We start from the raw sequence: 16,740 nt of genomic DNA, 5'->3' as shown, positions 1-16,740 counted from the left end.
ATCCAGCGAAAGCGGGGAGGGAGGAGTGCCCATCTCAAATGGAAGAGTAATCTCCGCCGCTCGGTCATTTTGTCAACATAGTGCACCGTCCAGAAACATACATCTCTTTCCATGACTAGTTTTCATTGGGAGGGCAGATAGTGTTTTTATCCAAAGCAATCACAGAATCCTAATAATTTCTACACGTGCTTAATTACGTCACTTTTGCATTGCGCCGACTTCGCCATAAGACAGAGTGGGGCAGCCAGGTTCCAAATCGAATGTAATCAACTTTCAACCCGGCAAAAACACGCCTAAACGGGTGCCCGGGCGAGATTAATCGAACCCCCTCTCTAATACAGGCTAATTGTGGGGCTGCGTTTTGCATTTTTTATTTGTATTTAACCTTTATTTAACTAGGCAAGTCAGTTAAGAACACATTCTGGGCCAATTGTGCGTCGTCCTATAGGACTCCCATTCACGGCAGGATGTGATACAGCCTGGTTTCGAATCAGGTACTATAGTGAAGCCTCTTGCGCTGAGATGCAGTGCCATAGACGGCTGCGCCGCTCGGGAGCCCTGCAATTTAGGTGGGTGTGTCCTTGATTATGAAACCCCACCATGCATAATTTAGTAGGCTATTTAATAAAGGTGTCAAATGGGTAAGTTCTCTTCCTTCTGGTGAAAGATTAACTCCAAAGCCCAATAGCTATTTTTTCGTCTAAATTCAGAGAGAACTATCTTCTTTCTTTTATCAACTTGTATCTTTTAGACCTATTTCCCCCCCCCATTGTATTTATAAAAACGTTTCTTATTTATTTGACAATCATTCCTGTCCTATCGAACATGGCTCACGTGAAGAATGGGAACATCCAAAAGGTAAGACGCTTTTAGCCTTTTTAATTATTTTAATTATTTGAACGTTCAATAGGCCTACATTTTTTTAAAGGGGGAATCTGTGATGTTGATGATCAGTCCTTGTAGATCTGTCCATGAATTTGACAGTGGTTACATTTCAATAACAATTTTCAATAATGTCATATTTCAACAGTCCTTCTTCCAAAGGACCCTTCTATGGTTAAAATTGTGATAACATTTTTGGGGGGTAATTTGTATGTACACCAAAATAATCTGCTATCATGGGACTGGCCAACATTTTATTTTCCCTAATCCTACTTTCAATAGAAGCGTTCAATAATTTTTGTATAGCATCATACACATTACTTTAGAGTTGGAAAGTGTAATTTGGTCGAAGATGTCTAATAGCTTCATTGTTTTGTTGTTCTTAAAAAGGTCCAATGCTGCCGTTTTTATCTCAATATCAAATCATTTCTGGGTAACAATTAAGTGGGCAGCCTTACTAACCACGTTTCCATCCCCAGTTGTTATGCTATTAAAGTCATAGGCTACCTTCTAAACAAATCAACAAAGACAGCTGTGATGGAAATGGGTTTCGGTACAATTTTATGAATGCAGACAGATGGGCCTAATTTGTTCGTTGGACATGGTAGGATATTTTTGTGTCGTAAAATTCGTTATGGGAGAGATGGCATTGGAAAGGGCTTTATGCGCAAATATTGATATAATAAACACCATATCCACGTAAAATTGGAGTCACGCGATGAATGGTGTGTTGTCCTCCCACCGAAAAACGGGGAACCATGCAGTTTATAGGCTACATATTAAATATTCATAAACTCATAACAAAAACAGCCCTACATCCACACTATAGCTAAATCATTTTGCGTTATGCCAGCGAGATTGATCTGTTAAAATATCTAATATTAATTCAGGAAGATGCACATGCAAGACTGATAGTGAGAGGTGAAAGTGCATTATACCAGAGTCAGGTAGGCTACAAGTAGGGATGCAGGAAGAGGATGATGTTGGCCTACAGCAAGAAGTAAAAAAGTTAGCCCAACTAGGTAATCATTCATTATTTGGATTCTCAATTATCGTTCTCACTGTGTGACAATGCACATTTGTTATTGACTTTGAAGCCAAAAACAAGACATGCATTTTGTGGAAATGCTCTAAATAGCAAGTTGTTCAGTTGTTTATTTTCATACCAATAGGGCTCTCCTAGCTGTGCTGTTGAGGAACTACTAGAGCAAGCTGACTTAGTTGTTTTCTATGGAACACAACCCTGCATCCCCGCTGTCACCCAACTACTGTTTACGCATTCTAAAAAGGTCCATTCTAAATTGCAATCTGATCAGGTGGGCATTTGAAAGTGTTCTATTGCCAACATGTCTAGCTAAGTTACAAAATATGATCTTAGTGTTAGACTTTCACAAGGCAATTCAGAGAAGCAGATGTTAATTTTGGTGTGCAAATATACTGAACAAAAATATAAAGGCAACAATTAACGATTTTACTGAGTTAGTTAGATTGAAATGAATGCATTAGGCCATAATCTACGGATTTCACATGACTGGGCAGGTGCCACCCACTTGGGTGTCAGGCCATCCACTTGGGAGCCATGCCCATCCAATCAGAATGAGTTTTCCCCCCCACAAAATGGCTTTAATACAGACAGAAATATTCCTCAGTTTAATCAGCTGTCCGGGTGGCTGGTCTCAGACGATACCGCAGGTGAAGAAGGCGGAGGTGGAGGTCCTGGGCTGGCGTGGTTACACGTGGTCTGCGGTTGTGAGGCCAGTTTGACATACTGCCAAATTCTCTAAAATGACATTGGCGGCGGCTTATGGTAGAGAAATGAACATTAAATTCTCAGGCAAAGGCTCTGGTGGACACTCCCTCAAGACATCTGTGGCATTGAGTTGTGACAAATGCACATTTTAGAGTGGCCTTTTGTTGTCCCCAGCACAAGGTGCACCTGTGTGATGACGCTCTTTAATCAGCTTCTTGATATGCCACACCTGTCAGGTGGATCGATGTACCTTGGCAAATGGGAGAAATGCTCACTAACAGGGATGTAAACACATTTGTGTAAACTTTGAGATGAATAAGGTTTTTGTGCATATGGAACATTAATGGTATCTTTTATTTCAGCTCATGAAACATGGGACCAACACTTTACATGTTGCGTTTATATTTTTAATCAGTATATTATCACAGCGCTGGCAAACATGGTTGACCAAATCCCTGACCAAAATGACTGACATTAATCCCATCATAAGAAGATTGATGGCCAATCTGATATTCTAATTCTATGAGCATGTTTCTGTACAGCTCCTGTGTCCCAATGTCAAATCAAATCTTATTGGTCACATACACATGGTTAGCAGATGTTAATGCGAGTGTAGCGAAATGCTTGTGCTTCTAGTTCCGACAGTGCAGTAATGAGTAATCTAACAATTCCCCAACAACTACCTAATACACACAATCTAAAGGGGTGAGTGAGAATATGTACATGTAAGTATATCGATGTCCGATCGGCATAGCCAAGGTGCAGTAGATGGTATAAAATACAGTACATACATAAGTAATGTAAGATATGTATGCATTATTTAAAGTGGCATCGTTTAAAGCGACTAGTTGTCAATCAATTAAAGTGGCCAGTGATTGGGTCTCAATGTAGGCAGCAGCCTCTGAGTTAGTGATTGCTGTTTTTGAAGCTGTTTTTCAGTCTCTCGGTCCCAGCTTTGATGCACCTGTACTGACCTTGCCTTCTGGATGGTAGCGGTATGAACAGCCAGTGGCTCGGGTGGTTATTGTCCTTGATCTTTTTGGCCTTCCTGTGACATTAGGTGATGTAGGTGTCATGGAGAGCAGGTAGTTTGCCCCTGGTGATGCGTTGTGCAGACCGCACCACCCTCTGGAGAGCCTTGCCGTTGAGGGCGGTGCAGTTGCCGTACCAGGCTGTTATGCAGCCCGACAGGATGCTCTCAATTGTGCTTCTGTAAAAGTTTGTCAGGGTTTTGGGTGACAAGCCAAATATCTTCAGCCTCCTGAGGTTGAAGAGGTGCTGTTGATCATTCTTCAACTAACTCTGTGTGGGTGGACCTTTTCAGTGTCTGATGTGTACGTCCAGGAACTTAAAACTTTCCACCTTCTCCACTGCTGTCCCTTCGATGTGGATAGGGGGGTGCGCCCTCTGCTGTTTCCTGAAGTCCATGATCTCCTTTTTGTTTTGTTGACGTTGTTTTCCTGACACCACACTCCGAGTGCCCTTACCTTCTCCCTGTAGGCTATCTCTTCGTTGTTGGTAATCAAGGCCACTACTGTTTTGTTGTCTGCAAACTTAATGATTGAGTTGGAGGCGTGCATGGCCACGCAGTCGTGGGTGAACAGGGAGTACAGGAGGGGGCTGAGCACGCACCCTTGTTGAGGGTCAGCCAAGTGGAGATATTGTTTCCTACCGTCACCATCTGTGTGCGGCCCGTCATAGTCCAGGACCCAATTGTACAGGGCGGGGTTGAGACCCAGGGCCTCTAGCTTGATGAGCTTGGAGGGTACTATGGTGTTAAATGCTGAGCTGTAGTCACTGAACAGCATTCTTACATAGGTATTCCTTTGGGGCGGTATGCAAACTGAAGTGTCTAGGGTGGCCGGTAAGGTGGCGGTGACATGATCCTTGAGTAGTCTCTGAGCACTTCATGATGACAGAAGTGAGTGCTATGGGGTGGTAGTCATTTAGTTCAGTTATCAGTGACACTCATCAAAATTGGCTATTTTGAACCGGTATATGGGTACGTCACTTTTGTTTTGAGACCACTTCGCCATCGGCCAAAATGGCACCTGGCTCACGCCTAGGAAGCAGCTCGCTTCCAAAACGAATGCAATCAACAGTAACCTGGTTCTCCCGGGGCATGCCTGGGGTATTAAAGCTTTGTTCACATTGGCAGTTTGAAATGACTCAAATAAAAAAAAAATTGCATTTCTGTTATAAGTCTTTATTTTTCCTGCATTCTGAACAGCCAAAATGCACATGGAATCAGATATTTCAATACACATTTCAAACCCCCTTTGTAGGTGGTTTGAAGTCCGGTACAAATCTGATTCCTGGCGCTGTGACTTGTCTTAACGGTCAAATCTGATTTATTTGCCCTGAAGTGGTTTTAGACTGTTCTGCATATCTTGTTGCTTGCTAGCTACGACAGTTTGACAAGAACATGTGGTAGCTAACTAGCTTGTTAATTGTTGACAAATTAGTTTGTGTGCTAGAGAGCTAAACAGCTAGCTAGTTGACTGCTGTGGCTAGCCAAAAAGGACTCGTTTTGAAAGTTGGACCATCTTATACTTTGAAGCTCTAAACATTTTTATACACTATGATTGAGTATTCAAAGCACCTGGGAAACGTCCATGGCAGGCATTGTCACCTTAGCTTGTTACATAACTTCCTAGTGATAGGAACCACTAGCACCACCACCAATCAGCCTACACCACTGCGCACACACCTGTCATTACAATGACAACTAGCGTAGCCATGTTAGCAAATGACTGCAGTCTGAACACACACACATCCGATTTGGTAACTTGTAACTTGCGGTTTGGACAGTCAGTATGCCAAAGCGGATTTGAAAAGCAAAACTGATTTGAGCGTTAAGGCCTGCAGTGTGACCAAGGATTAATAAACCCCTCACTGTAAGTGACTTTGTTATTGCCTTCCTTTTGAAGTAATAACTGATTAGAAACACCAAGGAAGAGGGTAAGGAAGGATACACTTAAGGAATTTGAACAATGCCCAGCACTCTCAATTATCCAATGGGAATCCTGTGACAAATGTACTGCTATACCAAAGAAGAAAAATAAATTCACTGCGATGGTATTTCGATTGATTCTCAGAGGATACGTTTACACTTATCCTGTGTCTTATATTTTTCCACTAATTGGCCTTTTGACCAATCAGATAAGCTCTGAAAAAGAGCTGATGTGAAAAGCTCCAATGGGATTGGTCAAAAGACCAGTTAGTGGAGAAAAATATGAAAATTGGGCTGCCTGTATAAACACAGCCAAATGGCTTGCAGTTTGGCTCGGCACTGATGATGGCTCCTTGTGCAGTTGATAAACTTGATTTCCTTGACTTTCAGATGGACCCAGAGGATCCCTTTCTCCTGGTACCTGATAAGACGTAAGTCTCCTACTTCACAAGTCTATGCTAAGATACACACTGATTTAGATCTTCCCTCTATTTAAAAGAGCTATCAGAAGTCCATAAGCTATGTAACCATAGTTACAGTATTAATGCCTACTGCACAAATCTCAGCCGATGCAGACAGATTCAACATTGTGTTGTATCTAAATAGATATTTAATACCGTCTGCCGCATGCTGTGATTGCTATAGCCCCAATACTCAACTGGTGGACTGCAATCCGGACCCAGAACGGGGTCAATACAGACTCAAGTTTTTTAGGAACTCTGTTGGGATTTAACCCCTGGTATCATATAAACACACACAAGACATGGAAGAGTGTTGAATTACAGGAAATTAGCTTTAAAATTGCTAAATTCTCAACGCCAGCAAGAGGGGTTTGAATAGTTTGGAATCGCATGGGTTGTGAGTTTATTTTATTACGCCAATAAATTACCTTTGACATTTTGTGTTACCCGACCTTCTCAAATAGTACTTGAGTAACCCTTTGCTAGAGACCTGTCAAAAGCAGCCAATGACATCCATGTGTAGAACATTACTGGAGACATACTACACCTGATCTGCACTTCTGTTTCCCTTCCCAGGAAATCCCAGATGGATTTAGAGACTGCCTTGCAGGATAGTGCCAAAGCCCTTGACCTCTTCCTCAACAACCGGTTCTCAGACGCCTTGGATCTCCTCAGACCCTGGTATGTCCCATTCACCATCATAGCTTGCCTTGAGGCTTTACATCCTTTAAGATGAACTGCTCATGTCTGTCTCTAATGGTGATTGATGGTGACCTGTTCGATAAGGTGTATTCTACTGCAATATTGCCAACGCAAATTGTCCTAATTGGCTACCAGAAACTGTCCATTTTCTCTGTGTATATTCATTGGTTGGTCACATTGGATCCATTTCTCAATAAAATGCTTCAAGTTTCTGTTTCTGAAGGGTTTTGTCATGTTCTTTCAGGAGGAGCCAGAGTATGTACCACGCCGTGGGCTACAGCAGCATGTTGGTCATGCAGGCGGGCATGACCTTTGAACCCAATGATGTTGAAAAGGCCACGACTGCTCTGAAGGAGTCTCTGCAGACGTGCCAGATGTATGCTTTTGCTTCTCTCATAGAAATGACATGAATGTAGGGCATCTAGTTCTATAGAGTTTCAATTGCCAATGCATTGAAGCTTTATCTCACGCGTCAGATTCAGACATTGTTGGGCAATGGCAGGACTTAGAGCTAGAGTCTGGAATCTAAACAATAGCTAAGCGGAAACCCCGCCTCTGTTTTGGTAAAAAGCTGAAGGATGGACCTGGAGTAATGCAACTATGGATGATACAAGGACTGTTAGTTTGCAAACATTGGAGTTACCCCATCAGAACCCAAAATGTAAATTTGGGTATGACAGTTGAACTAAGCTCATGAGGCATTTGTGTTATAGTCTTCAAGAATCAATCGTAGTGTACATATTATACATTTTTGTCCAAAAGTGGATGTAGCAACTAAGGATTCTAACTTTAACACAGTACGTTATCTCACAGGTTCCGGAAGAAGACTACCATGGTGGAGGCCATCACTGAAATGTTTTACAAGCAGCCAGCTGACGACTTAACTGAAGGTGTGATGGGCATACTATCTCCGTGATGGTTGTAGGTTATAAAGGATGATATCTGGACATCCATACATGTAGTATGATGCATGACAATGTGAAAATGAGTATGTAGTATGAGTCATCCATATTGAAATATACATGTTTCATGACTGGCCTTTTCATTGATTTCATGTATTTTATTGTTTGGGTTATCATGCGTCAGGATGCCCAGCACACATGGGGTTAAAATACTATTTGCTGTAGCAAAATTATAATATGCACAGTATAGTTTATTCGGAAAGTTCAGACCCCATTACTTTTTCCACATTTTAAGTTACAGCCTTATTCTAAAACGTATTCAATTGTTTTCAATCTACACACACAATACCCCATAATGACAAAGTAAAAATAGGTTTAGAAATGTTAGCTAATTTCCCAAAAATTATAATACAATTATCACGTTTACATAAGTATTCAGACCCTTTACTCAGTACTTTGTTGAAGCACCTTTGGCAGCGATTACAGCCTTGATTCTTCTTGGGTATGTGCCTCAACACAATCCTGTTTTGGTGCTCTACGGACAATTCCTTTGACCTCATGGCTTGGTTTTTGCTCTGACATGCACTGTCAACGTTGGGACCTTATATAGACAGGTGCGTGCCTTTCCAAATAATGTCCAATCTATTGAATTTACCACAGGTGGACTCCAATCAAGTTGTAGAAACATCTCAAGGATGATCAATGGAAACAGGATGCACCTGAGCTCAATTTCAAAGGGTCAATAGCAAAGGGTCTGAATACTTTTGTAAATACATTTCTATGTTCTGCAAAAATGTCTAAACCTGTTATGGTGTGTGTAGATTGACAAATGTATTTAATCAATTTCAGAATAAGGCAACATAACAATGTGGAAAATTGGAAGGGGTCCTGAATACTTTCCGAATGCACTGTTTACATATACTACATCCACATTGGTTTAAATGTGTGGGTCTATTCTAAACTTTGACTGAATGAAGGGCATCTCTTTGTTTGTTCCTTGCCTGCTGCAGAGGAGATGCATGCGGAGTTGTGCTATGCTGAGGCGCTATTGCAGAAGGGTGCACTCACTTTTCTGGACGAGAGCATGATCAGCTTCATCAAAGGAGGCATCAAGATCCGCAACAGCTTTCTGATCTACAAGTGGGCAGTTTTTTTTTTGGTTTTTTTCTTCACACGACTGACCCAAACCAAGCTGTACTGAGCTGGCCTGGTTTCACATGAACTGGTTGATATATATATAATGTGAAAAGGATATTATGTTATAATGTGAAAAGGATATTATGTTTCGTGTTTTTGTGGTCCAGTCACAGGTGGCTGGTGACACCTTAATTGGGGAGGACGGGCTCAAAGTAATGGCTGGAATGGTATCAAGCACATCAAATGTGGTTTCTATATGTTTGATACCATTCACTCCATTCCAGTTTATTATTAGCCGCTGCCACCATCCTCTCACCAGCCTCCTGTGCTTCCAGTATAAGAATGACTGTTCACAGAATTGATGCACTAGAAAGAAATGAATCAAATGTTATCAAGCAGTGATTGTTTTTAGCAGGGTCACATTTGAGAGTCAAGTATTTTGGGAGATCTTGCATGGTTGATAGTGTACTCAAGTTCATAGTTCAATATGTCATTCTATCCATGAGCTGCTGTTGTCTATTAATGTTCTGTATTATGTCATGTTTTGTGTGGACCCCAGGAAGAGTAGCTGCTTCATTTGCAATGTCTAATGGGGATCCTTATAAAATAACCAAATACCTGTTTGGCTCCTCTCTAATAGGGAATGTGATGTTTGGTCAACCATGGCAAAGAACCAGTCTGACCAGATGAGCACACAAGCTCACTTCAGGAGCGGTGTGAACATGGGCATTGGTTCATTTAACTTGGTAAGAGCATTGGTGTTTCAGCTTCAGCGGTATGGGTGAGGTAGAAGATGGTAGGACAGGCAGATTAATAAGAGTTGCTAAAGCGGTCAAATGTAAGATTACAAATATTTTTTCTCAACTCAAATTATGAATGTTTTTATTTTCTATTGGCTTTTTTTTTTTTTTTTTTTGACATGCAAGGGGGGGTTTTGTTTTGTGATCCTCAGATGCTGAGGTCACTATCTTTACCGTTTGGTTTTCCTCTTTCAGTATTTGTCTCTCTTGCCGAGCAAGGTCCTCAGACTACTGGAGTGGATGGGTTTCTCTGGAGACCGGGTAGGTGACGAGGAGCAGTCTCACCACTTCTCTCTCTGAGACTATTCAGCATCACACACCGGCCGCCTTGCAAAATATTCCTTTTCTCTTGGATAGTACGAGTGGGGAGTCTTTTTTTTAATTTATTTTTTTTAATATATATTTTTTATTTTCAAAGTAATTATTGTCCCCCAAAAACTGAGTGCTTGCATAAGTCAAAAAATAATACATCTGTAAATGTTTTAAATTATACATTTCTTTAGTTTACTTCCCATTATGCCTCATAATTAAGCCAATGACGATGCAATGAAGTGTATGTTGTTGACAGAGGCTTGTTGTACAGGAAGTGGGTCTGTCCCAGCTGAGGGAGGGGGCAGCCAGCAACAGCCTGCGCTCCATCCTCAGCACTCTGTGCCTCCTGATGTACCACCTCTACATCAGTGTCATACTGGGTAAGGTACAGATCTAGGATCAGCTTTCCCTCCCCAAAACCTTACCATAACCTGGGAACCCTAAATTGGGGAAAACCCCAAAAGGACCTAAGACTTGTGTCTAGGGGCAACATTGACCTACTCCTCAAATGCCACACAGGCCACTGGAGTTTTGAGGATAAAGGATGCCCTCTGGTGGTGACAATGCTAAACTGCTCCATTGTTACTACAGTACTGTGATCATCAACTGTCTCAGTCATGCTTTACAAAGTCACTTTGTCTCCAGCTGGTTTCTTATGTGAAGAGCATTTAATCCATTTGTATGGACTATTAGGCTGTGTTTACACAGGCAGCCCAGTTGTGATCTCTTATCTTTTGACTAATCAGGTCTTTTCACGTCAAATCTTTTTCAGAACTGATCTGATTGGACAAAAGACGAATTATTGAAAAAGATACATTTACACAGGCAGTCCAATTCTATCCTTAGATAATGGGTTTTAATTTACAACAGCCATTAGGGTTGATTGATGCCTTGTCTTTCCTTCTCTATAGGTACTGGTGAGGCGAACCTGGTAGAGTCTGATGTTCTTCTGGAGCCCTACATTGAAAAGTTCCCCAATGTAAGTGAACAGTCCCCCTCCTGCAAGGTCTTCCCACTTGCCACCTCTCCTCCGTTAACATCGACTGTGGTTGTTCTCTAGGGGGCCCTCATTCTCTTCTACCAGGCCAGGATTGCTGTGCTCAAGGGTAACTTTGAATTTGTGAGTAATCTCCCTTTTTAAGAATGGCATCTTCATACATTTTCCTGGGTAGTATTCATTAGGGTACCAAATGGAGGAAAACATAACTGGGAGCAACTTCCTAAACTTGTCCAATGAGAAACGCTTGTGTTCTGTTGCAAAGTATTTTGCTATGCTGTGCCCTAATGAATATGACCCTGTCTGCTATGTTACAAGTTATAAAATGTACTCCTCTGTCTAACAAGAACCATATCTCATTGTTTTGTGTATCTGTCCGCCAGGCCCAGAAGAAGTTCCTGGAGTGCATAGCGGCGCAGCAGGAGTGGCGTCAGATCCACCATCTGTGTTACTGGGAGCTTATGTGGTCCTACTCCTTCCAGCAGGACTGGCTGGAGGCCTACCAGTATGCAGACCTTCTCTGCAAAGAGAGCAAGTGGTCCCAGGTATAGTAGACCTGTAGCAGCCTGACTAAAACATTTAGGATGGAGGTCCCAGGTATAGTAGACCTGTAGCAGCCTGACTAAAACATTTAGGATGGAGGTCCTAGGTATAGTACACCTGTAGCAGCCTGACTAAAACATTTAGGATGGAGGTCCCAGGTATAGTAGACCTGTAGCAGCCTGACTAAAACATTTAGGATGGAGGTCCCAGGTATAGTACACCTGTAGCAGCCTGACTAAAACATTTAGGATGGAGTTCCCAGGTATAGTACACACACTTTTTGTTGTTGTCACATACACTGGAAAGGTGCAGTGAAATGTGTTGTTTTACAGGGTCTGCCATAGTGGTACGATGCCCCTGGTGCAGTTTAGGATCAAGTGGACATCGATAGATTTTTCACCTTGTCGGCTTGGGTATATGAACCAGGGACATTTCGGTTACAGGCCCAACACTAACCGCTAGGCTACCTGCTGCCCTAGCAGCCTAACTAAAACCATTTTACTTCCCGGTCACAGATTAAGGTCCTTATCCAGTTTTCCAGTAACTCTCCTCTCCTTTTTCTTATTTTTTTTATTTAACCCTTACGGTCTTTCCTCCTTGCTCTTTACAGCTCCCCCATGTTCTAAAACTGGTATATCCCGTGGAGGTCTGGGTACAGATGGGACATATTCATTGTGAATTTTGGTCTCTCCTGGCAGGCTGTGTACGTGTTCCAGAAAGCTTCCATCCTCAGCATGATGCCAGAGGAGGAGGTGAAGAAAACTGGGGAGAATGTGGAACAGTTGTTCAGGTATGTGTTGTCAATAAAGACGCATTTTATTTGTATGGCACCCAAAGATACTATGCAACTTGAAAAGAAAGTAGGTCCACATCAAAAAAAAGATCACTATATTTTCAGGATGGCATAAATGTAATATTTATATGAATCATAAACTGAACGGAAGGCACTGTTACACAGGGAAGGTGGGTTAAGGTTTATAGTTTTGGCTACTTTCATGTGTCTTATAGGCAAGTGGAGAGCCTGCGGCTGCGGATGGCAGGGAAGTCTATCCCAACGGAGAAGTTCGCCGCGAAGAAGGCTCAGCGGTACAGCGCCGCAACGCCAGTGAAGCTGTTGATTCCTGCAGTGGTGAGAACACTTTTTATTCATTCAAAGCAATATGTGAACTTTTAAAATGTAGTATTTAGGTCTAAAATGCATTTCCCTCATGACAGGAAATGATATACGTTTGGAATGGCTTCACCATTGTTGGCAAAAGGCCTGAACTGACAGAGAGCATTCTGGTCACTATCAAGAAAGCAGAGGAGCAACTGAAGAGTGACCCAAGTTCGTTTACCTTCACAATGCTCTAGGTCTAATCTATGGGACGGTGTGGGGGTCTCAAGGGGGAAAAAATGGTCTGAGGTTAGAAATACCAGGGCTGATTTCTGGTCCATCAGCCCCCGTCTAATACAGAATAATAAAGTTTTTTTTTTTCTTCCTTCCTCTCCCAGATCCATCAGAGTACCACGTGGATGACCAGTGCATGGTCCAGATGCTGAAGGGGCTGTGTCTGAGACACCTGGGCCGTCTTGACCAGGCCCAACTCTGCTTCACACAGGTCATCTCCAGGTAAGGCTATTATCGCCATTCACTGATCATTGAGGAATGTGGTTTGTGTGGCTCCTCAGGGGGCAGCCCAGGGGTTAAGACTATTGATGCAGCCAAATGTAATAAATCTGTTGGCTTTCTCACAATCTGTTGTGGTGTTTTTACAGTGAAAACGGGATCAAGCATGACCGCTACCTGGTGCCATACAGCATGTATGAACTGGGTCTTCTCTACAAGCAGCAAGGAGATTTGGGGAAGGCTACCACCACCATAGAAAATGCCAAGTAAGTGTCAATTGAAACCAGCACTACTTTAGATGCATTTTTTTACTGCCTAGGATGAATAATTAAGACATATCTGGATGTTTACAGGCTGAACTACAAGGGTTATAGCATGGAGTCAAGGCTACACTTCCGTATCCATGCTGCCCTTAACACAATGGGGACCTCGGTGGCCAAACTTCCACCCCACCGCACGTCAGCTTGAGGACGCGACGGTAAAAGGCGCCACTGCCAACGAGGAATTGCTGAATGTCTTGGGTCCATTCTACCTTGATATGGATGTGTACAGACTTGGAAGAGCCTTGATTATAGTACACTTAGAAAAAGCCTGCACTTAAAATTTAAATGTTGCAATATGAGAACTTGACCCTTTTCTGTAGGGCCGAATCATGACTAGAGATTTGAGCGCTCATTTTAAGCACAAATCTTCTATTGTAATCGATGCGTGATTTACAAGAAACGTGTGAGCTACACACTTGGATCTTAGGTTAGGATATGGCCTAAATGTTTTGGGTTTAGCCTTTGATTTGAGTCGGGTTTGTCTTTTCTCTTAGACATATGTTCTATACACATTATGCTGTTATACATTGTGCTCTAACGGTTTCATTTTCTACTAATTTAACCAATTAATTTACATTTCAACACATGGTTCTTAATTATTCACAGATATGAAGGTTCACTGGAAATGCAAAGTTTTAGTTGTCGTTGTACTAAGTGATTACTCAAAAGATTGACAAATAAAACTGTTGGAATGGATGAATTTGAGATTTTGTGTTTTGCATGAATTGTCTGCCATTCATTCACTGACAATTAGATCCTACAATGAGACCATTTTGTTGTCACTATCAGATCTTAACAAAACGCATCACACCTACAAACTGCACATTACTGTTGTCTGAGCAGCAAACTATAACTGTTCAGTCAGTTTTCAGAGGATGCTTTTTGTTACTATTCAGTACTGTATCCAAATCAGGTTCTGTTATAGCGCGTTTACTGTACAAACTCCAACCGACATGTTTCAGGTGGTTATATATATATATATATATATCAAACAAACAAAAGTATGTGGACACAACTTCAAATTAGTGGATTCGGCTAGTTCAGCCACCCGTTCCTGACAGGTGTATAAAATCGAGCCCACCCCCATGCAATCTCAATTCGTAAACATTGGCTGTAGAATGGCCTTACTGAAGAGCTCAGTGACTTTCAACGTGGCACAGTCATAGATTTGTAATAAAGATAATCTAACGTTTTACCTAATGATATATATAAGGAGGGCATTTGCACAACATGTTTCACAACAGCACACAACAAAACTCCAGAGACATATTGAGCAACCAACGGATACCAATCACGACCACACCCAGAGACTGATGGCGGACTAAGCACTCACACAAAAATGTCAAGACATGAAAGCACCCTAGCCACACGAACTGACCACTGGTGTAAAGAACAACATTCCATGAATATCGCAAGCACCCAGACACGAATTACCAGAAATACACACACACACACACACACTTAGGTGTGTTGGACTCCGAGGACAACGGACACTGCCAAGGGCCAATGGGAAGTCGACACCACCTGGAGAGTGGACCGTCCCTCCACTCATCGACCAGTCAGGAGAGCGGACCTACTAGACTCAACGTCAACACACTGTTATTTCATTGTATAAATTGGATGTACACTATGTTTCGGGGCTCTCTTCTGCTAGTTCCCTATGAGCTAAACGAAGGAGTCCGTGCACGCTTTGCCAAATATCTTTGTCTCATAATAAACTGCCTTACTATAAACTGAATCCACCCGGTCCAACGTCTTGACTTGGTCTCCTTCTCAAATAACTAATCATCAACAGATGCCACCTTTCCAGCAAGTCAGTTCGTCAAATTTCTGCCCTACTAGAGTTGCCCCGGTCAACTAAGTGCTGTTATTGTGAAGTGGAAATGTCTAGGAGCAACAACTGCTCAGCCGTGAAGTAGTAGGGCACACAAGCTCACACAACGGGACGCCGAGAGCTGAAGCATGTAGCGCGTACAAATCGTCTGTCCTCAGTTGCAACACTCACCACAGAGTTCCAAAATGCCTCTGGAAGCTAGGTCAGCACAAGACCTGTTCGTCAGGAGCTTCACGAACTGGGTTTCCATGGCTGAGCAGCCGCATACAAGTTTAAGATTACAATGTTCAATGCCAAGTGTCGGCTGGAGTGGTGTAAAGCTTGCGTTAAACCATCTGGGTTTGGCGGATACAAGGAAAATGCTACTTGAAGTTTGGTGGTAGAATAATGGTCTGGGCCTGTTTTTCATGGTTCGGGCAAGGCCCCTTAGTTCCAGTGAAGGGAAATCTTTACGCTACAGCATACAATGAAATTCTAGACGATTCTGTGCTTCCAACTTTGTGGCAACCGTTTGGGGAAGGCCCTTTCCTGTTTCAGCATGACAGTGCTCAAAGCGAGGTCCATAATGAAATAGTTTGAGATAGGTGTGGAAGAACTGGACTGGCCTGCACTGACCTCAATCCCACCGAACACCTACGGGATGAATTGGAACGCAGACTGCGAGCCAGGCCTAATCGCCCAAAATCAGTGCCCGACCTCACTAATGCTCTTGTGGCTGAATGGAAGCAAGTCCCCGCAATGTTCTAACATCAAGGGGAAAGCCTTCCCAGAAGAGTGGAGGCTGTTATTGCTGCAAAGGGGGACCAACTCCATATTAATGTCCATGATTTTGTAATGAGAGGTTTGACGAGCAGGTTTCCATATACTTTTAGTCATGTGTATATTTCAGTGGGTTGGATTTCATGCTCTAATATTGAGAAATGCAGAACAACCCCACTATATGGGCTCAGAATAATTGCAGCGTCCGAGGATCACTGACGAAAGTGCTGCTCCGAACGCTCAGATGTGTTTTGCGGTGACGCTTCTCGAGTATTTTCGGTGAGCCGACTCATTTGGCTCCGTCACGTAAAAGAGACGGCTCATTTGGCCCACAATCGGCTCTTTGTTAAAAATGCTTGAAGGGAAATTTCACTTTCTTGTATTTTTTTATTTTATTTTTTACTTCAGATTCATCTTCAGCACCACCTCAACATATGTGAAAATGGCAGCACGTTTCTATGTTTAATGGATAAAGAGAGGAAGGTAAGTGTTTCCAGTGACATCATTGATGTCTAATCGGAAACACATCTTCCTAATTGTCTAATCTTTTTGACGGCAAAACATATAAACGCTCTGTTTTCACATATGTTAGGGTGGTGCTGGAGATGATGAATATGAAGTTGAACATTTTAGAAATGTAAAACTAGAACCAGTGAAAAAATAGCAAATTTCCAATTTAAGCCCAAAAGGTAGGCTACCATTATGTCAAATTAGGAAATGCACCTCCAAATAAATGTTTACCTGGCTGGATTATTAGATGGCACTGAATTTTTTTG

The 16,740-nt window shown here is 42.3% G+C and overlaps 1 protein-coding gene across 5 annotated transcripts; it reads left to right on the top strand.

Annotated features, from left to right (window-relative positions):
* Positions 1-428: 428 nt before the first annotated feature.
* LOC106602306 (tetratricopeptide repeat protein 39B) lies at positions 429-14,067 on the top strand. 5 transcript variants are annotated; one of them, XM_045716492.1, is made up of 19 exons: positions 622-641; positions 841-858; positions 5,976-6,016; positions 6,623-6,727; positions 6,993-7,124; positions 7,562-7,638; positions 8,661-8,790; positions 9,428-9,533; positions 9,783-9,848; positions 10,156-10,279; positions 10,811-10,878; positions 10,960-11,019; positions 11,280-11,441; positions 12,138-12,229; positions 12,448-12,568; positions 12,655-12,766; positions 12,934-13,051; positions 13,198-13,314; positions 13,402-14,067. In XM_045716492.1, exons 3-19 carry the CDS (start codon positions 5,976-5,978, stop codon positions 13,514-13,516), a joined length of 1,746 nt encoding a protein of 581 aa, XP_045572448.1. In that variant the 5' UTR covers positions 622-641; positions 841-858; the 3' UTR covers positions 13,517-14,067. The 5 variants fall into 5 exon arrangements, with proteins under 5 accessions (XP_045572449.1, XP_045572448.1, XP_045572447.1 ...); XM_045716493.1 differs by lacking the exons at positions 622-641; positions 841-858 and adding an exon at positions 429-569; XM_045716491.1 differs by lacking the exon at positions 622-641 and having other exon boundaries at positions 648-858; positions 10,171-10,279.
* Positions 14,068-16,740: the final 2,673 nt, after the last annotated feature.

The sequence above is a fragment of the Salmo salar genome, chromosome ssa04 (assembly GCF_905237065.1).
Source record: "Salmo salar chromosome ssa04, Ssal_v3.1, whole genome shotgun sequence".
In the NCBI taxonomy this organism is placed as follows: domain Eukaryota; kingdom Metazoa; phylum Chordata; class Actinopteri; order Salmoniformes; family Salmonidae; genus Salmo; species Salmo salar.
Note: the sequence above shows the minus strand (reverse complement) of the source record. Positions and strands in the feature narration are given on the sequence as shown.